Source organism: Nerophis ophidion, linkage group LG28, assembly GCF_033978795.1.
Source record: "Nerophis ophidion isolate RoL-2023_Sa linkage group LG28, RoL_Noph_v1.0, whole genome shotgun sequence".
NCBI classification, from domain to species: domain Eukaryota; kingdom Metazoa; phylum Chordata; class Actinopteri; order Syngnathiformes; family Syngnathidae; genus Nerophis; species Nerophis ophidion.
This window is the reverse complement of record NC_084638.1, coordinates 16,049,968-16,071,655: the sequence shown is the minus strand read 5'-3', so window position 1 is coordinate 16,071,655 and position 21,688 is coordinate 16,049,968. Positions and strand designations below refer to the sequence as shown.

General features: G+C 40.9%; 3 protein-coding genes across 3 annotated transcripts in view; 1 reads left to right on the top strand and 2 right to left on the bottom strand.

The window, feature by feature from the left end:
- The window catches only part of LOC133545305 (gastrula zinc finger protein XlCGF26.1-like), a 371,250-nt gene that overhangs the window by 288,815 nt on the left and 60,747 nt on the right, over nucleotides 1-21,688 (bottom strand). The window lies entirely within an intron of this gene.
- The window catches only part of LOC133545354 (zinc finger protein 33A-like), a 333,514-nt gene that overhangs the window by 278,568 nt on the left and 33,258 nt on the right, over nucleotides 1-21,688 (top strand). The gene's annotated exons all lie outside the window — the stretch shown is intronic.
- Nucleotides 15,669-16,904, bottom strand: LOC133545361 (gastrula zinc finger protein XlCGF8.2DB-like). Its single transcript, XM_061890863.1, has one exon. It carries the CDS (start codon nucleotides 16,857-16,859, stop codon nucleotides 15,828-15,830), a length of 1,032 nt encoding a protein of 343 aa, XP_061746847.1. The 5' UTR covers nucleotides 16,860-16,904; the 3' UTR covers nucleotides 15,669-15,827.

Below are 21,688 nucleotides of genomic sequence, written 5' to 3'. Positions count from 1 at the left end.
CTCAGCTCTGTTATTTTCCTTTTTTGCAACTATTTTTTGGAACCTTGGAGACATCATGCCTCATTGGTGTGTTGTCGGAGGGTCTAAGAACACTAACAGGGAGGGATTCAAGTTGCACTACTGGCCCGATGACAGACATGACACAGAGATGTATGGATAACCTCCAGATACATTTGCAATGATAAAGTCAACGAAATCACAAAGGTGAGTTTTGTTGATGTTGACTTATGTGCTAATCAGGCATTTTTGGTCGCGGCGTGACTGCCAGCTAATCAATGCTAACATGCTATGCTAATCGACGCTAACATGCTATTTACCGGCGGTGCTAAAGCAGACATGGCAAAGAGATGTATGGATAACCTGCAGATGCATTTGCAACGATAAAGTCACAGAAATCACAAAGGTGAGTATTGTTGATGTTGACTGCCAGCTACTCGATGCTAAAATGCTACGCTAATCAATGCTAACATGCTATTTACCGGCGGTGCTAAAGCAGACATGGCACAGGGATATATGGATAACCTGCAGATGCATTTGCAAATATATTACATTTCCTTCCACCCACATTTAATGCGAAAAAAACACTTACCAATCGACGGATTTAAGTTGCTCCAGTGTCACAAGATGCGAAAGTCCTGATCGTTTAGTCCGCACATTTTACCGGCGATGCTAACGCAGCTATTCAGCCATGCTATGGCTATGAATAGCGTCAATAGCTATTCGCTCAATAGCTTCAGTTTCTTCTTCAATACTTTCATACTCCAACCATCCGTTTCAATACATGCGTAATCTGTTGAATCGCTTAAGCCGCTGAAATCCGAGTCTGAATCCGAGCTAATGTCGCTATATCTTGCTGTGCTATTCGCCATTGCTTGTTTACATTGGCAGCACTGTATGACGTCACACGGAAATGGATAGTCGCATCGCAAATAGCGAAAATCAAGCACTTTAAAGCTTTTTTTAGGGATATTCGGAGACCGTTAAAATTTTGAAAAAAAATCAAAAAATACAACATGCCACTGGGAACTGATTTTTATTGTTTTTAACCCTTTTGAAATTGTGATAATGTTCCCCTTTAAGAGTTTTATAAAATGTATAGTTCACATACAGGCTACTGTTAAATGAAATATATTAGGTGTATAGAGATGACAGACAAATCCTTCATAGATTTTCAAAACAACTGACATCTGACAAATCAGACTGTTAGTATCAGACTGTAAAATACATGGTCATCTTTAATGGATTGATCAGTCAAATCATACTGTCAGTGACCTATTGATCCCATCAAAATCTGGGGGCGTGGCTTAGAGGTCATAAACCATTTTGATTGATCTGTTTTTGACTATTCTACAGAGAGTGGGTCCGATATTATCTTATGGCCCCCACCTGTGGAACAGCCTACCAGAGATATTCGGGACTGCAGAGACAGCTGGTATTTTTAAAGAAGGGCTAAGGACACACCTTTTTAATCAAACTTTTTACTGATCATGTTCAACTCCTGTTTATTATTATTCATTGTATTGTTTACTATCAGTGTGGACAATGTTTGTCATAAAAAATTATGAACTTGTTTGAGAAATGTTCAGATGATTCATCAACATCATTTTCATTGTGCACATTGTCCCAAGTTTGTTTTTCTAGCTCATTTTGGAAAACAATCATCCTCTTCTCTGTGCAAATTCTTCAAAATGTATTAATGTCTTCCATGTTCAGCTTTTCATCATATTTTGCAAAAACTGGCAGATGATGACTAACGTCGGTTATAAGTGGACCAGTTGTAGAGTTGTTATCAAAATCATTGGTAACAATATGATCAATAAGCGTGGCACAGTTTCCTGTGATTCTGCTTGGCTTTGTGATTTTAGGATATAAACTGATGCTGAACATTGTATCAATGAAGTCATCAATGGACATTTGCTTGTTAGGGTTCAACAAGTCAATATTAAAGTCACTACATAAGAACATTATATTTTGACCATTGTCCATGTAATTTGCATTGATCCATTCTTCAAATGTTTCTATACTTGAATAAGGTGATCTATATACACAAGTGATCAATATGTTTTTGTGTTTTTCCTGACATATTTCAATACTTATACATTCTACAAAACCCCAAACCAGTAAAGTTGGCACAAATCGTGAATAAAAACAGAATACCATGATTTGAAAATCCTGTTCAACCTATATTTAATTGGATAGACTGCAAGGACAATATACTTAAGGTTCAAACAGGAAAATGTTATTTTTTGCAAAAAGTAGCTCATTTGGAATATGATGAATTGAACATGTTTCAAAAAATCTGGCACAGATTTGTCACAAAGAGTGAGAAAGTAGAGGAATGCTCATCAAACACTTATTTAGCCCTTTGAGACACTAGTGATTTAGGGCTATATAAGTAAACATTGATTGATTGATTGATTTGGAACATCCCACAGGTAAACAGGCTAATTGGGAACAGGTGGGCGCCATGATTGGATTTAAAAGCGGCTTCCATGAAAAGCTCAGTCATTCACAAACAAGAATATGGGCGCGGGTCACCACTTTGTGACAAAATGTATGAGTAAATTGTTGAACAGTATACGAACAACATTTTTCAACAAGCTATTGCAAGGAATTTTGGGTTTTCAAAATCTGCGGTCCGTAATATCATCAAAAGATTCAGAGAATCTGGAGAAATCACTGCATGTAAGCAATTATATTATGGGCCTCCTATCCCTCAGGTGGTACTGCATCAAAAAGCGACATCAGTGTGTAAAGGATATCACCACATAGGTCGAAAACCACTGTCAGTAACTACAGTTGGTCGCTATATCTGTAAGTGCAAGTTAAAACTCTACTATACATAGCCAAAGCCATTCATCAACAACACTCAGAAACACTGCCGGCTTTGCTGGGCCCCAGCTCATCTAAGATGGACTAATACAAAGTGGAAAAGTGTTCTGTGGTCTGACGAGTCTACATTTTAAATAGTTTTTGGAACCTGTGGACGTCATATATTTTGGACCAAAGAAGAAAAGAATCATCCTGATTTTTCTCGGCGCAAAGTTCAAAAGCCAGAATCTGTGATGGTATAGGGGTGTACTAGTGCCCAATACATGTGTAACTCACACATCTTTTTTTACCACTTTGTGGTTCAGGTTCTTCATCACGTACACAGCTACTCCTCCTCCTTTTATGTTGCTTTTGTTAATGTGGTTTAGTTAATTCCCTTCCAGATCAAACTCTTTTCATTTTTTATCATCGATCCATGTTTCTGTGACAGCGATCCCTTTGAAGGGTTCGTTGAATTGTTCTAAAAAGTGCTTAATGTAATTTGCGTACAAGCTTCTGCTATTAAAATGAATAATTGACAATTTGTTATCACACTTAATGTTCCTATTATATTTGGGTATCTCATGCTTTGATTACAAACAAAATATTGATGCATGTTCAATTTGTGTTCAATTTGTGTACAGTATATCAAAGCCATTTTTAATATTTAACATTTATTTCATTAAATATTTACTTTTGTCTAACTGAATGAGCATTCATTTTTATTCGTAATAACATGCATCAGTTGATTTAATTTCCATGACATGTTTGCCCCAACCCCAAAAAGGAACAAGCGGTAGGACAACGGATGGGTGGATGTCATCAAGGTAATAGAAATGCGTGCAAACAACATCATTTGTATTTATTGCTAATAAAGTTAGCACCAGCACAAAGTAGACCACTACAATGTGTGTGTAATACATTATATTACACTGTCATAATAATCCATCCATTCATTTTTCTACCGCTTATTCCCTTTGGGGTAATAATAATTTAAATTTTTATCCTGTAAGGCGTCTTTGAGTGCACTGAAAAGCGCTGTACCAAGTAAAATGTATTATTGTTATTACAATAACATGTGACTTATTCCAGACCTAAGTTACGAGATGTTCGTTCCTTTCTGGTAACAAATATTTAATGATGATAAGCGTGACTGTAATACAGAAAAAAAACAGTTAAAGTATTAAATAAGTCAATATAATTCTCATAGAGAACAAATAGAATACACTCCTCAGAAAAAAAAGAACGCTAACATTTGCTACAAAGGCTTGCTAGCAGGCTAACGCTAGCACGTTAGCTTCGAACAACATATCAGGTAAATAAGAGAAATAATATAAAAATATATAATTTATATTACCTCATAAGCCGCGTGTAGAAGAGAGGAGTGGAATATATTCTTCCTATTGTTACACCAGCAACTCTTAAATGGGACTTTTTTTGTTCTGTGGCCGGGCGAAGGAAGATAGATACATAGATAGATAGTACTTTATTTATTCCGTCAGGAGAGTTCCTTCAGGAAAATTACAATTTTCAGCACAATCCCATTCAAGATCAGACAAACATTACAGGGAGACAGAACAGGATTGCTGACGGGTCTGCCGGCTTCCAGCGCCCCTTACAAAAAAGATGACATACAGGTAAACAAGGGGGGTGGGGGAGAGAAAAAAATAGAAGATTAAAATAAAATTTTAAAATCGGTCTTAGCCTAGGCCCTGGAGTGGGGGTGCAGACTGAGGCCAAGGGAAAAAAAAAAACAAAAAAAACAAAACAACAACAACTCATAGCCATATTACACATCCCAGTGTGCACCACTCACTATTGTCCCAGTGAAACACGTGTTTGAAGGAAGTGTGCACCACTCACTATTGTCCCAGTGAAACACGTGTTTGAAGGAAGTGTGCACCACTCACTATTGTCCCAGTGAAACACGTAATTGGCCAACATTTGTTCCGCGGTTGAGAACACCTCGTAGACGTCACAAAGGAGGAAGAACAAAACAAGATGGCGTCTGGCGGAGAATACGTTGTTTTGGTTGTTATGGTTTCTTGGTCTTAATTACAACGTACATGTGCACATGTGTGTCGTTTAACAGAGTAAACGTCGTTATTAATTGTTTGTATGCGGATACATTAGTCTGTGTGCACTTTGACGTGCTAGCCTAGCCTGCTGGTTAGCTTAGCTTGTTAGCTGCTAACAAAGACAGGCGGAAGTGATCGACACATCAAAGCAGAGATCCAATGTAAGTGTAAAGTGTTTTTATTGTGTGAACATGTCTACTTTACAAATGACGTGCGTGTTGGTGACTCAGCGACTAACTACTGCCGTTGAAGAAATATTTGAGATGTTAGAAAAAAAAAACGCTAGCAGAGTACGACGAGGAATTTTGTCCAACAAAAGAGGAGAAAGAATGACAATATGAGCTACTGGATGCTGTTTTCAAGAAACACCAAGTTGGGTTGCACATCCATCCATCTATCTTCTTCTGCTTATCCGAGGTCGGGTTGCTGGGGCAGTAGCCTAAGCAGGGAAGCCCAGACTTTCCTCTCCCCAGCGCTTCATCCAGCTCCTCCCAGGGGATCCCGAGGCGTTCCCAGGCCAGCCGGGAGACATAGTGTACCCAACGTGTCCTGGGTCTTCCCCGTGGCCTCCTACAGGTCGCACGTGCCCCAAACGCCTCCCTAGGAGGCGTTTGGGTGGCATCCTGACCAAATGCCCGAACTACCTCCTCTGGCTCCTCTTTATGTGGAGGAGCAGCAGCTTTACTTTGAGCTCCTCCCGGATGACAGAGCTTCTCACCCTATCTCTAAAGGAGAGCCTTATTTCGGCCGCTTGTACCCGTGATCTTGTCCTTTCGGTCATAACCCAAAGCTCATGACCATAGGTGAGGATGGGAATGTAGATCGACCGGTAAAATGAGAGCTTTGCCTTCCGGCTCAGCGCGGCACTGATCCGCCTGTCAAACTCACAATCCTCTCTTCCCTCACTCGTGAACAAAACTCCTAGGTACTTGAACTCCTCCACTTAGGGCAGGGAACTCCACCCTTTTCCGGACGAGAACCTTGGACCCGGACTTTGGGGTGCTGATTCTCATCCCAGTCGCTTCACCCTCGGCTGCGAACCGATCCAGTGAGAGCTGAAGTTTCTGGCCAGTTGAAACCACCAGGACCACATCATCTGCAAAAAGCAGAGACCTAATCCTGCAGCTACTAAACCGGATCCCCTCAACGCCTTGACTGCGCCTAGTAATTCTGTCCATAGAAGTTATGAACCTCCTTGGCGGAGTCCAAACCTCACTGGAAAAGTGTCCGACTTACTGCCGGCAATGCGGACCAATTTCTGACACTGATCGTACAGGGAGTGGACTGCCACAATCAGACAGTCCGATGCCCCATACTCTCTGAGCACTCCCCACAGGACTCCCCGGGGGACACGGCCAAATTCCTTCTCCAAGTCCACAGCGCACATGTAGACTGGTTGGGCAAACTCCCATGCACCCTCAAGTACCCTGCCGAGAGTATAGAGCTGGTCCACAGTTCCACGACCAGGACGAAAACCACACTGTTCCTCCTGAATCCAAGGTTCGACTATGCGGCATAAACTCCCCTCCAGTACACCTGAATAGACCTTCCCGGGAAGGCTGAGGATGCTTATACATATTGACACAAATATATAAAAAACACTAACCTTATGACAGATGCTTTTGCAATTGTTCGATTTGATCTTTCACAGCAAGGTTAAATCACCATAAATGATTCCTGGGCGCGGCACCACTGCTGCCCACTGCTCCCCTCACTTCCCAGGGGGTGATCAAGGGGATGGGTCAAATGCAGAGGACAAATTTCACCACACCTAGTGTGTGTGTGACAATCATTGGTACTTTAACTTTAACTTAACTTAACCTAGTGGCCACAATAATTCATTAAGTCAAACCTCATGGCGCAGAAAGTTGAACGCTGCGGACACGTTTGTTACTGGATACTTTCTATCAGACTTCTGTTTTGGAGACTTTGTGTACGTATTAAGCAACTATAATTATTTGATATGCTTAAATGTGCTGTTTTAGCTTAGCTGTTGTGTAGCTGCTAGCTCCTCGTAGCCTACAGCAGGTGTGTCCAAAGTGCAGCCCATAGCTATGTTTTTAACCGACAACGGGGAGTGGTGAAAATGTGGTATTTGCGTGTCGGTCCAATCGGCGGCAGCTATTCCCTGTTTCATCATTGGACCTAAGTCTTTGGCTTGGTAGGCGGGTACGAACCTACCAAGCCAGGTAGTACGAGCACGAGCATGGAGGAGCCTTTGTAGTGGTGTCGCAGCTTGGTGGTCGTGCCGTCAGGTAACACCAGGAAGGTTCCTTCTGTGTGATATTGCCTGGTGCTTTTTTTCTCCCTGGACTCCGACTTCATATCTGGTGTTGTCCTTCAGACCTCGGCCAAGAAGCCACGTAAACAGTGGCAAGAATGTGGGCGATAAGAGTGTATGTGCGTGGGCATGAACTTGCACCCAGTTTCAATTGGAACTCAGGACATATGATTAGTTGCACGGCCTATTCTAATCTATATTAAACATTTCTTAAACACTTCATCCTTCATTGTCTTAATTATATCCCAACTTTAGCTACCTGTAAAAATTTAACACATTACGCATGTATTGAAACGGATGGTTGGAGTATGAAAGTATTGAAGAAGAAACTGAAGCTATTTAGCGAATAACTATTGACGCGATTCATAGCCACAGCATGGCCGAACAGCTGCGTTAGCATCGCCGGTAAAGTGTGCGATCAGGACTTTTGCATCTCGTGACCTTGGAGCAACTTAAATCCTTTGATTGGTAAGTGTTTTTTTCGCATTAAATGTGGGTGGAAGGAAACGTAATATGGTTGCAAATGCATCTGCATGTTATCCATACATATCCGTGCCATGTCTGCTTTAGCACCGCCGGTAAATAGCATGTTAGCGTCGATTAGCGTAGCATGTTAGCATCGATTAGCTGGCAGTCACGCCGCAACCAAATATGTCTGATTAGCACCTAAGTCAACATCAACAAAACTCACCTTTGTGATTTCGTTGACTGTATCGTTGCAAATGCATCTGTAGATTATCCATACATCTTTGTGCCATGTCTGTCATCGCCGGTAAAATGTGGAGACACTCTGGTACATTCAATGGGGGTCTGGCGGCAGACACTTTCGCATCTTCGGGCCAGTGGTGCAACTTGAATCCCTCCCTGTTAGTGTTGTTACACCCTCCGACAACACACAGACGAGGCATGATGTCTCCAAAGTTCCAAAAAATAGTCCCAAAAACGGAAAATAATAGAGCTGAGACCCAATGTTTGCAATGTGTTGAAAATGAAAATGGCGGCTGTATTACCTCAGAAATGTCACGTTCTGACGTCATCATCACATGAGCGATAAACAGAAAGACGTTTAATTCGCCAAAATTCACCCATTTAGAGTTCAGAAATCGGTTAAAAAAATATATGGTCTTTTTTCTGCACCATCAAGGTATATATTGACGCTTACATAGGTCTGGTGATAATGTTCCCCTTTAACTTCACATGATATCTTGTTTTTGTTAAACCTTGGCGAGAATGAGGACTCAGGTGCAGAAGCGGGACAATTGACACAGGCTTTATTTAACAGTTTTCTTTGAAATCTCTTTGAACAGAGTGATTAAAGCAAAGCGGCTATGGAATCTATGATAACAAAAGACATAGGCAAAACGCAATAAACAGAAAATCACTCCATAGGGAGGAAAAAGGCAATAGCAAAATTACACACAAATCTTCTAACAAAAGAACAACAATCTATGATTAGCTGAAAAAAGGTAAATCACTCACGCAGAGGAGACAAGAAACTTTTAACAGAAAGTGCGCTATAAAAAGCTGAGAAAACTACAAAGTAAAGCGCTCCAAGAGGAGGGGTAAAAAAGAAGGCAAAGCACTGAAATTAGACACAAAATTCTTGACCAAAAACTTTAGCAAACAAAATCACTCTTTCTCAGAGGAAACAAAGAAATCAATAAATAAGGCAAGGCAATACTTGGCAAAACTTGGTTCAAGGCTGTGGACAAGGCTGGAGGCACGTAGCGAGACTATATACTCTGGCACAAGACAAGAGGAAGACCAGACATTTATACACATGAGGGAGGGTGACACAGGTGGGCACAATCAGGCAATCAGAAGAGACATCAGACCAGTGAAACAGGAGGAAGGGCAAGTGACCTGAAACGAGAGGGAGAGTTAACCTTTCAAAATAAAACAGGTAATGACAAGACAACATGAAACCAAACAAAACCCAGACAATACGTCACCCAGGTGTGACAGTTTTTCTAATTTCAGAATCAGAATCAGACATACTTTATTAATCCTCGAGGGGAAATTCAAATTTTCAGTGCAATCTTATTCTAGGTAAGACAAACATTACAGGGAGATAGAACAGGATCGCTCACGGGTCTGCCAACTTCCGGCGCCCCTTACAAAAAAGGTGGGGTACAGGTAAACGCGCGGGGGGGGGGGGGGGGGGGGGGGGGTGATCTGAATGGGAGAAAAAAAGTAAAATAATAAAATAAAATAAAAAAATCGGTATAAGCATGGGCCCCTGGAGAGGGGGTCCAGACTGAGGCCAAGGGAAAAAAAACAACTCATTGCCATAGTACACATCCCTCTCACATCTGTGGAAGAGGGAAACATTAAAATCCAAAGGACATTAAAGGGGGAAATTATCACAATTTCAGAAAGGTTAAAACCAATAAAAATCAGTTCCCAGTGGCTTATTTTATTATTCTAAGTTTTTTTTCAAAATTTTATCCATCATGGAATATCCCGAAAAAATGCTTTAAAGTGCCTGATTTTCGCTATCTGTATATCCACCCGTCCATTTTCCTGTGACGTCACTCCGTGACGCCAATACAAACAAACGTGGCAGATAGAACAGAAATATATAGCAACATTAACTCGGATTCAGACTCGGATTTCAGCGGCTTAAGCGATTCAACAGATTACGCATGTATTGAAACGGATGGTTGGAGTGTGGAGGCAGATAGTGAAAACGAAATTGAAGAAGAAACTGAAGCTATTGAGCCATATCACAACAGACAAAGTCAACGAGGACGAATTCAGCGATCGCCTTCTAACCAACGATTGCATCTTTTGACCACTGGAGCAACTTAAATCTGTCGATTGGTAAGTGTTTGTTTGGCATTAAATGTGGGTGGAGGGAAAGGCTGGATGCAAATATAGCTACAAATGAGGCATAATGACAGCTAGCCTAAATAGTATGTTAGCATCAATTAGCTGGCAGTCATGCCGTGACCAAATATGTCTAATTAACGCATAAGTCAATAACATCAACAAAACTCACCTTTGTGATTTCGTTGACTTTATCGTTGGAAATGCATCTGCTTTGAGTGTCGCAGGATATCCACACATCTCGGTGCCATCTCTGTCGTAGCATCGCTATCGTCGGTAAAATGTGCAGAACAAACGAGGGACTTTCGCATCTTTTGACCACTGGTGTACTTGAATCCGTCGATTGGTATGTGTTTGTTTGGCATTAAATGTGGGTGGAGGGAAAGGCTGGATGCAAATATAGCTACAAATGAGGCATAATGATGCAATATGTACAGTATATACAGGTAGCCTAAATAGCATGTTAACATCGATTAGCATGCCGTGACCATTGATATGTCTGATTAGCACACTCCGCGTAAGTCAACGTGAATCCGTCTCTGATCATGTTGTTACACCCTCCGACAACACACCGACGAAGCATAATGTCTTCAAGTACAGAAAACAGTCGAAAAAACGGAAAGTAACACAACTGATTTGACTTGGTGTGTGTAATGTGTTTGAGAAAATGGCGGATTGCTTCCTGTTGTAACGTCACGGGTGAAAGGTCATTGCTCCGACAGCGAACAATTGAAAGGCGTTTCAATCGCCAAATTCACCCTTTTAGAGTTCGGAAATCGGTTAAAAAAACATATGGTCTTTTTTCTGCAACATCAAGGTATATATTTACGCTTACATAAAGTAGCGTAGCTGATGCAACCAGACACTTCTACATACAGCTATGAATAAAAATTAAAATAAACATATACATTGTGGTGGCCTCTGCAGTGTTCCACGCCGTGGTCTGCTGGGGTGGAGGGAGCATGGCCAGAGACAGGAGCAGACCCAACAAAGCAACCAAGAGAGCTGACTCCACTCTCGGTTGCCAACCAACTCTCGGCCAGTGTCCTGTCCGCATGGATGAGCGAGGATACGTCCAAAAAGACTGAGGTGTCCGATACCTGCTCATTCAGCCGAGACACTGTGAAGCTTGTCCGTCCCGACGCTCAATGCCAGCTCCACAGCCCTGTCTCTTCATCCGCATCTCCTCCAGTCTCTCCAAACTGATTCTGATGTGGCAGAGACCCAGCAGCTGGTCTCCATGGCCAAAAGGCTCCCGGGAGGCAGATCCAGAAGTCCACAAAAAAGCACCGCAGAGGTCACAAAAGTGCCACCCCTTGTCACACAGTCCCAAGGGGTCCCAGCTCAAAAGGCAATATATAAATATATATATATATATATATATATATATATATATATATATATATATATATATATATATATATATATATACTGTATATAATAACACATCAAAACAAGAGGGAAACACAAAAGGATGACACAAGAGCAGCAGCCACTACAGCGGTGCCATCTTGAAAAAAAAAAAAGGGTAATTGCACTTTTTGGAATCATTCACAGTCCCTATGTAAGTTAAAGTCATGGTCCCAACGGTAGTCACACACTAGGTGTGGTGAAATTATCCTCTGCATTTGACCCATCCCCAACGTCACCTGGGAGGTGAGGGCAGCGAGGGCCGCACTCGGGAATCATTTGGTGATTTAACCCCCAACCCTTGATGCTGAGTGCCAAGCAAGGAGGCAATGGGTCTGTTTTAAAATGGTTGTATTAGTAGTTCTATATGAAATGATATGTCGCAAAATCCATGTTAAACCATATCGTCCATCCATAGTAAAAAGTCGTGTCGTCCTGGTTTGTTTTCTTTTCCTGTGAAAAATGTTGTAAAGAGCAGCGTGTTTGTGCGTCACTGAGATTTCAAGACAGTTCATACGATAACTTGTTTTTCCTAAGTGAATGTAAAATTTCCTCAATGTATTGTGTAACTAAGCAGAGATGGTGTGTTTGTCTTGCAAATGTCTGTGAAGAACATCTTCACCCTGAGCAACAGAAGTGGAGCTTCAGGATGCAGATGGAGGAGCTACAGCCCTCCCACATTAAGATTGAAGAATAATACTCACTGATCCCCCATTTTACAATGGAAGAGGAACACCCACTGATCCCCCATTTTTAAGAGGAAGAGGAGGACCCACTGACACCCCATTTTAAAAAGGAAGCGGTGGATCCACAGAGCTCTCACATTAAGGAGGAAGAGGAGAACCCACTGACCCCTCACATTAAAGAGGAAGATGAAGAACACAGCATCAGTCAGCAGGGAGAGCATCTAGAAGGACTGGAGGAGGTTGATGTCACCAAGATGCCAGTGACTGGTGTCCCTGTGAAGAGTGAAGATGATGAGGTCAAAGGTGAAGGTGAGGAGAGGGGAAGGGGGGAGCCTCCAAGCAGCAGCTCAACACAACACATGACAACAGAAGCTGATGGAGACCACTGTGGAGGATCACAAGCAGACAAGCTCTTAGCTCCACTATCAGATAGTGAGGACACAACGTCACACTCTCCTGACACTGATGATGAAGACTCTAAAGATGATAAGACATGTCACACTGACAACACTCATTTCACATGTTCTCTCTGTGACAAAACGTTTAAATCTCCTCGTAATTTGAAAAGACACATGATAACACACACTGGAGAAAAACCTCTTTCATGTTCAGTCTGCAGTAAAGGTTTAACTCATTGGCACTATTTGAAAGTACACATGAGAATTCACACTGGAGAAAAACCTTTTTTGTGCTCAGAATGTGGTAAAAGTTTTGTCTCCCTCATCTATAGGGGAACAGTTTCACTTTAGAGTATCCACAGCCCTCATATTTTAAAGGAGACAAGGAGGATCCACAGCCCCCCTATTTTAAAGCGGAAGAGGGGGAGAGTGTCTTCTAGGGCAGGAGGAGGCTGATCTCAGCAAGTTTCCACTGACTGTTGTCTCCGTGAAGACTGAAGTGCATGAAGCATGTATGCACTGATTAAAAATACAGAACTAGAATGCCCATGTTTAGACTTTCTGATAGTTTATAAATCAATGATGAAATATTAACATTGCAACACATGCCAATACAGCCTTTTTAGTTGACTAAATTGCAATTTAAAATTTCCCACGAAGTGTCCTGTTGAAAACGTCGCGGAATGATGACATGTACGTGTCATCATTCCGCGACGTTTTAGGAAATATTAGCGCTGCGCTCACACACAGCTAAAAGTTGTCTGCTTTAACGGCATAATTACACAGTATTTTGGACATCTGTGTTGCTGAATCTTTTGCAATTTGTTCAATTAATAATGGAGAAGTCAAAGTAGAAAGATGGGGTTGGGAAGCTTTAGCCTTTAAGCACACAAACACACAGTGATTCCTTGTTTAAAATTCCCTGAGGTGAAACTTTACTATGGATCAGAGTGGTCAAGTGAACATGAATCCCGACAAAATGTCAACCAGCAGTTTTCGGTGAGAAAATTGTGGTAAAAGGATGCCACTTACCGGAGATCAGCTGAGCTTGTGCCGTCCGTACAGCTGCCGTCGACTTCCATCAGACACTGGCGTCAGCACACCCGTAGATACACCCTTTCGACTATCGGGTACTGTTAAACTTACTAAAACACTAGCAACACAATAGAAAATTAAGGGATTTCTCAGAATTAACCTAGTAAATGTGTCTAAAAACATCTGAATCCGTCCCAATGCAAGCGCCTTTTTTATTTTAAACTTGATTTTTTTTTTCTTAGTCCATCGCTATCAATATCCTCAAACACGAATCTTTCATCCTCGCTCAAATTAATGGGGAAATTGTCGTTTTCTCGGTAAGAATAGCTCTTTTTGTTGGAGGCTCCCATTAAAAACAATCTGAGGATGTGAGGAGCCATCAACGGGTGACGTCATCGTCTGCGACTTCCGGTAAAGGCAGGGCTTTCTGTTAGCTACCAAAAATTGCGAACTTTATCGTTGATGTTCTCTACTAAATCCTTTTAGCAAAAATATTGCTATATCGCGAAATGATCAAGTATGACGGATAGAATGGACCTGCTATCCCCGTTTCAATAAGAAAATCTCATTTCAGTTGGCCTTTAAGGACGTCAAAACAAAATGTATGCATTCTTTCCAACAGCCGCTGGGTGGCAGCAGACGCTCCATGTATTACCTGAAGAAACATTTTGACTTCTGACCTTTCCACATTATTTATCTCATCTTTACAGCTGGAGTTCAGTTCGCTGAGGATGTAAGCTCCATTTTGGTAGTTTAATTATCTTTAATTTTTCATAAACAGGCTTAAAACAAACCATTATTATTATTACTACCTAATTTGTTTTCACTCTACTAATTAAAATTATTCTATTATGAAAACATTCAGGATGTTCATACACAAACAAAATATTACACATCCCCCAAACGTACACCTTTATTATAGTATTGATGTAATATATTATTACATTTAATATTCACATGTTTATAACAGTGCTGAAAATGTTATTTTCCCCTCTGGGATTAATAAAGTATTTCTGATTCTGATGATTACATCACTCTCATAAAGCCTTTAAAGCTGAATATGTTTTTACCACAGCTCAGCTTCACAATGTTGGAATATGGACTGCTGATATAAACATTCTTTTATTGTTTAGAATATTACACTTTTCTCTTTTTCTTTGCTCGAATTAATATGCTGAAAGTGTCTTTAATTGTCACTAATATAGTGTAATTATGAATATAATAATGTTCCATTCTTCATCTTCAATACCACTTGATTTAACTCTCATCTTATTTCATCCAGAGATAATTTGACAATAAAAAGATGGCTGCACATCAATAAACTGTCACTAAACTTCATTAAAACTAAATATGTCATATTTGGAGATTGTAAAAATGTAAAATACAAATGCTGATGGATAATATTGAAATGAAAGGAATAAAGGTAATCACATTTTTAGGAGGTATTATGGATGATGAAGTAAGCCGGACACCACATCTAAGTCATATAAAAAAAAACATAAAAAATGGAGTACAATACTAAATAGAATAAAATACATACTTACAAATATTAACTACATTGATTGTACCCAACTTTAGTTGAAGCATACATTGTTTATTGCATAAAGGCCTGGGGACATACATATAAAACAATCACACAATAATATTCATATTACAAAAGAGAGTAATAAAGACAATAATACAATGGATTCTAGAGACCCAACAAATTATTCATAGTCACATGTTTTAAAAGTAAATCATCATGAATAAAAGACACCTGCTCAAATGATGTATAAAGTAAATAATAATATGCTTCCAGAAGTGGTCCAGATGGTTTTTCAGATGTGAACCAGTAAATATGAACTAAGAGGAATTTATTTGTACTCAAAAGCAAAGGTATGAACTCATGTAAAATAAATATGTACATCATATAAAGAAGTTCATCCATGGGATCATCTACAATTACAAAATAAAATATGTAATACTTCATTATTTCAAAAACATATAAAACACAATTATGACTAAGTATAAAAGTGAATTATGAATATCTACACATAATATGTGTATTGTATGCAACATATTTTTGTACAGTTTATTCTCACCTTCTCAGTCAAATTGTTCTGTTCATTTTAAAGTACACAAATGTGTATATTAACTTGATATAAAAGCACTAATCTGAAGTGTCTAATCTATAAATGTTAGAATCATATTAACAAGATTGTGTTACACACACAACAGTGATGTCACACATGTTATATGTGCTGATGTTTTTAGCAAGTCAAAGTCAAAGTTTTGACAGATTATTTCAAATCCTGCATCTTCATTTGCTGCTGCTGTTCTCACCAGCACACGTGTGTTTCTTACACTGGTACTTATAAGAGAATCTTTCACCACACACACTGCAACTCAACACTTTATCCCCTGTGTGTCTTCTCATGTGTACTGTAACAGATTTTGCGTGACGAAAGCTTTTGTGGCAGCTTAAACAGGAGTATGGTTTTTCACCAGAGTGTGTTCTCATGTGTGATTTGAAGTGGGGCCTTTGAGTAAAATCTTTACTGCAGATTGAACATGAAAAAGGTTTTTCACCAGTGTGTGTTCTCATGTGTACTTTTAATCTTTGATTTATTACAAAACTTTTACCGCATTCTGAGCAGGAAAAGGGTTTTTCTTTGGTGTGTATTCTCATGTGTTCTTTTAAACTTTGTTTTGTTACATAACTTTTACCACATTCTGAGCAGGTAAAAGGTTTTTCTCCAGTGTGTATTCTCATGTGTCTATTGAAATATTGCCTTTGAGTAAAATCTTTACCGCAGATTGAACATGAAAAAGGTTTTTCTCCAGTGTGTATTCTCATGTGTATTTTCAAATATTGCTTTTGAGTAAAATCTTTACCGCAGACTGAACATGTAAAAGGTTTTTCTCCAGTGTGTATTCTCATGTGTGTTTTCAGATTACGATGGTATTTAAAGGTTTTGTCACAGAGAGAACATTTGAAGTGACATGTCTTATCATCTTTAGAGTCTTCATCATCAGTGTCAGGAGAGTGTGACGTTGTGTCCTCACTATCTGATAGTGGAGCTAAGAGCTTGTCTGCTTGTGATCCTCCACAGTGGTCTCCATCAGCTTCTGTTGTCATGTGTTGTGTTGAGCTGCTGCTTGGAGGCTTTGCCGCTCTCTTCTCCTCACCCTCAACGTTGACCTCATCTTCTTCACTCTTCACACTGATGAGGTGTCTCTTGTCTTCCTCTATGAAGTGGGGGGACAGCCACTGTTTTTCTTCATCTTTAAAGTGGGGGGGCTGTGGCTCCTCTTCTATCACTTGGAGGTGCTGTGACCTCTTCTGCTCCATACTGGAGGACCTCTCCTGTTGCTCAGGTGTACGATCTTTTTCACAGACGTCTGCAGGACACAAGAAGACGAACACATGCTGGGATGTAAATAGATAAGATTTTACCAATTCAAATTTCATTTTCGAGTCTTTGTGGACTCACTTTTGCTTTCACATTCAGTAAAAAGAAGAAGAAACAGGTCGATTGGCATCAACTTTGACTAGTTGAGAAGTAACATGAGCGTACAAAGCCAACAATGAGGTCTTAAGAGGCACAGATTTTACGGGTCCCCCATGAGGTGCCAGAGGGCCCTAAGGTCAATATTCTACTTTGAAAATATCTATAAAATAAAAATATTTTTGTAAAGAAATTAACAAAATACTACATGTTATTTTGTGACAATTACAAAAGAATATCTAGTATAATTCTCAGGGCATTCAATCAATCACAACTGGACTGTTAAACTGAACTTATATACACAAATATACACTATATATATATATATATATATAAATATATGTATATATATATATATATATATATATATATATATATATATATATATATATATATATATATAACCTGCCTTCCACCCGATTGTAGCTGAGATAGGCTCCAGCACGCCCCGCAATTCCAAAAGGGATACGCGGTAGGAAATGGATGGATATATATATACATATACACATGCATATATATACAGTCGTGATCAAAAGTTTACATACACTTGTAAAGAACATAATGTCATGGCTGTCTTGAGTTTCCAATCATTTCTACAACTCTTATTTTTTTGTAATAGAGTGATTGGAGCACATACTTGTTGGTCACTAAAAACATTTATGAAGTTTGCTTCTTTTATGAATTTATTATAGGTCTACTGAACATGTGAACAAATGTGCTGGGTCAAAAGTATAAATACAGCAATGTTACTATTTGCTTACATGTCCCTTGGCAAGTTTCACTGAAATAAGGCGCTTTTGGTTGCCATCCACAAGCTTCTGCTTGATCTTTTGACCACTCCTCTTGACAAAATTGGTGCAGTTCAGCAAAATCTGTTGGTTTTCTGACATAGACTTGTTTCTTCAGCATTGTCCACACGACTTTGGAAAGGCCATTCTAAAACCTTAATTCCGGCCTGATTTAGACATTCCTTGACCACTTTTTACGTGTGTTTTAGGTCATTGTCCTGTTGGAACACCCAACTGTGCCCAAGTTCCAACCTCCCGGCTGATGATTTTAGGTTGTCCTGAAGAATTTTGAGGTAATCCTCCTTTTTCATTGTCTCATTTAAAGCAGCAGTTCCATTGGCAGCAAAACAGGCACAGAGCATAATACGACCACCACCATGCTTGACGGTAGGGATGGTGTTCCTGGGATTAAAGATCTCTCCGTTTCTCCTCCAAACATATTGCTGGGTATTGTGGCCAAACACCTCCATTTTTATTTTATCCGACCATAGAGCTTTCCTCCAGAATGTCTTATCTTTGTACTTGTGATGTCAGATGAAACACAAATTGAGCTGTTTGGCCACAATACATTACATTATATACGTTACAATAAATTGAAACACGGTACGATACCCCCTTTGAAAAGTATCGCTTCCACTCTCTGATTGACTACAGGGTCGAGGCGCACACACAAAGTGCATACAAGCAATAACATATTGAAGAGGAAGAAAAGCAAAACAAACTGAATTCTACTGGTTAATAATGAGGGTGTGAAGTACTATATGGGGGTATTAGGGCTTCAAAACTATCAATAAAGGTGACGCTTTAAACAGGGAGGCCCCACGTTGCAAGTACTGTTTTACTCCTTCCCTGCTTGTCGGCTCCCAGACCGTGGTCGAGGAGAGCAGGGGAGACCTTTCACTTTGGTCGGCATGACGAGGCCATCGATTAGTTACAACATGACGAGGCCATCGATTAGTTACAACTTGCTCACTTTATTTATAATTTCCACAGGGCACAACCGGACATCCACCATGCATATTATTTAAGACTTTATCGTGCCCGGAAAAGGACAGTTTGCCTCTTCTGTGGCATTGATGAGATTTAAAGGAGTGTTGTTAGTCCCATGTTGATGTGATAAAACCTCTTTCTTGTTTGGAAGATACACACAGCTGTAAGTGTTGTTTCTTCCTGCACATGATAAATATTTACAACAGGTTTGGATGTATTAATTTATGTAAAATTGTCATTAAATGTAATATTGTCGGACAAAAAGACATTCGACGAAATATTTTGATGTTTACACATCGCATTTTTACACATGCTTATTTTACTAGAATACCCTTTTGAGCATTAAATATATCAAAATCAAGTCCCTACTGTACTGTTTACTTGTTGAAATACCCTTTTTAGAGCAAATATCTACCCAAATGGAAACTTTGTTGCTGCCCAAAAATCATTTTAAGTAACATTTTGATATCGACACATCTTATCTCTGCATATTCTACTGGAATACTCTTATGGGCATTACATATGTTTCCAAATACACAGGACAAAATGTTAAAATCCAAAGTGCCACATACCTCCCATGTTGAAGACTTAAAGACACTGACTTACTACCTGTGTTGCTGCAGGCTGGGCAGACGCATCATTAAGGTTTTCAAGTGGGCTCTTATTCTCACGGACGTTCCGCTGACTGGGCCCACGACGCTTCCAGTAGGTTCAGCGGTGGATTCTGGCGTCCCAGAAGCACCCCCCTCTGCAACTGACCAGCCTCAGCATGAGTATTGATTTATTTCGGTGACAAGTTGGGGTCCTTCCTCCTTAGTCAGAGCCATTGGCTGCTCCGCTCTGCCACCCGCGATGTTTCTTAATGGCCTGACGTAGAGCTTGACCGCCAACTCCCAGGTCCCTCAACAGCCTTATTGTTGATGTTGCCAAAAAGCCCCGACATCCAACTTTTACGGGGCAGATTCGTGTTGTCCAGCCTCGCCGTTCAGCCTCTGCAGCGAGCTCTGTATACTGGAGCTTTTTCCGCTCAAAAGCTTCCTCCACAGCATCCTCCCAAGGGACTGTGAGTTCAACGAAGTACACGATGTGCTGGGAGTTGGACCACAGGACTAGGTCCCTGGTGGAGCGATGAGTTTTTTTATACACGTCCACCAGCATCTGCCAGTCCAGGGCTACGTCCAGCTATCCCAACCTGGGCCTTGATGGTGTCTTCTGTTGGCTTCGTCGCCCCTCTCGAACAAAGGCAACTGGCATATTCAGGTTGGGTGTCCTGGGTGGCAAGGAGTTGTTGTTTTTTCTCCTGCTTTCCAGGGTTGCTGCTAAGTATTCGAGTACTTTGTTGTGTCTCCAGGTGTATCGTCCTTGGGAGAGGCTCACTTTACACCCAGTGAGGATGTGTCTGAGTGTCGCCGGTGTTCAGCACAGGGGGCATGATGGATCTTCACCCAGCCATTGGTTGAGGTTTGTGGGGGTGGGAAGGACATCATAGGTTGCTCGAAGTAGGAAACTTACCCTACTCGATTCCATCCCCCCATTGTCCCTCCAGCTGAGCTTCCGTTTCTCCACCCCTTCCCACCTTGTCCACTGGCCCTGCTTAGCTTGCGCCACAGCCTTGGCATATCTATTCGACTCTTCCTGTCGACGGACCTCGGTCACGAGCAGCTTGCGCCGCTCAGCAGAGGATGCCTTGTTCCAGGAAGGTCCTTTCTCTCCAAGACCCAATCCGGCTTTTCCATGCCGGACTTGGCCCACGATGTCAGCGTGGTGAAGAGCAGATTTTGCCTGCTGTACTGCGTTCTTAGCTAACCACTTCTTCCCTGCTGTCAGATTTGGGGCAGCAGCTCGGACCACAGTATCCCTCGATTCTGTTAGGGTCATCTCGAGCCTCACTTTGGAGCATTTGAACTCCTCTGTCAGGCTAGAGAGAGGCAGTTCAAGTAACCCATGACCATACAGGCCGATGCTCCTCAGGGATCAAGGGACACCTAGCCACTTTCTAACGTAAGAGCTGATTGTTCTTTCCATTTTCTCCAGTCTGGTGAGGGAGATGCCATACATGGTTAGTGGCCATATGAGGCGGGGTAGTAACCCGAACCGGAGGCACCAGATTTTCAGCTTCCCAGGCAGCATAGATCTGTCAATGTTCTTCAGACCTTTGGTGACTTCTTGCCTTACCTTGTCTGCTTTGTTCAGTGTCCTTCAGACTTGAGTCATATAACCTTCCCAGGCTCTTAATTGGCTTCTCTGACACAGTTGGAATGGGTTCTTCACCAATGAGAAACCTTTGTTCTGTCAGTTTGCCTCTGATTATGGAGATGCTTCTTGATTTTGAGGCCTTAAATATATATAAATCAAGTACCTACTGTACTGTTTACTTGTTGAAATACCATTTTTAGAGCAAAAAACTACCCAAATTACCACTTTGCTGCTACCAAAAATTGATTCCAGATAATATTTACAATAACAAAATTGTCAGAATAATTGTATATGAGTTATAACACAACTTTGTGTTCCATTGAGTTCAGGTCCCCTGCGAGAAGACAAAAGCTGTTTTTCATCTTATCAAACAAAAGGGTTGTAAACTCCACTGTATGCAATGGGATGCGACATGGAGGTGTTGGTTTCTTTGATCTATTGACAGCCACAGGAAGACCTTGTCCTGGCCCGAGATTTACAAAGTGGAAAGGGAGCAGACCTGAAGCAGCTCCAGGCACCTTTTCGTAGAACTGTTTATAACCGAGTGCGACAGTAGTTTACGACCCCCCTCCCTTTAGAAACAGCTGCAGCTATGTAATCAAAAAAGGCCCAAATAAAAGAGGACAAGTGGAACTCCCTCGTCAGAGCGTGGTGGGAAACTGTACGAAGTTGCAGCCCAGACGTTTCTCCTCATGAGC

Excerpts from the sequence above, each read along its gene's own strand:
- LOC133545361 (XM_061890863.1), bottom strand. The coding sequence starts at position 16,859 with ATGGAGCAGAAGAGGTCACAGCACCTCCAAGTGATAGAAGAGGAGCCA.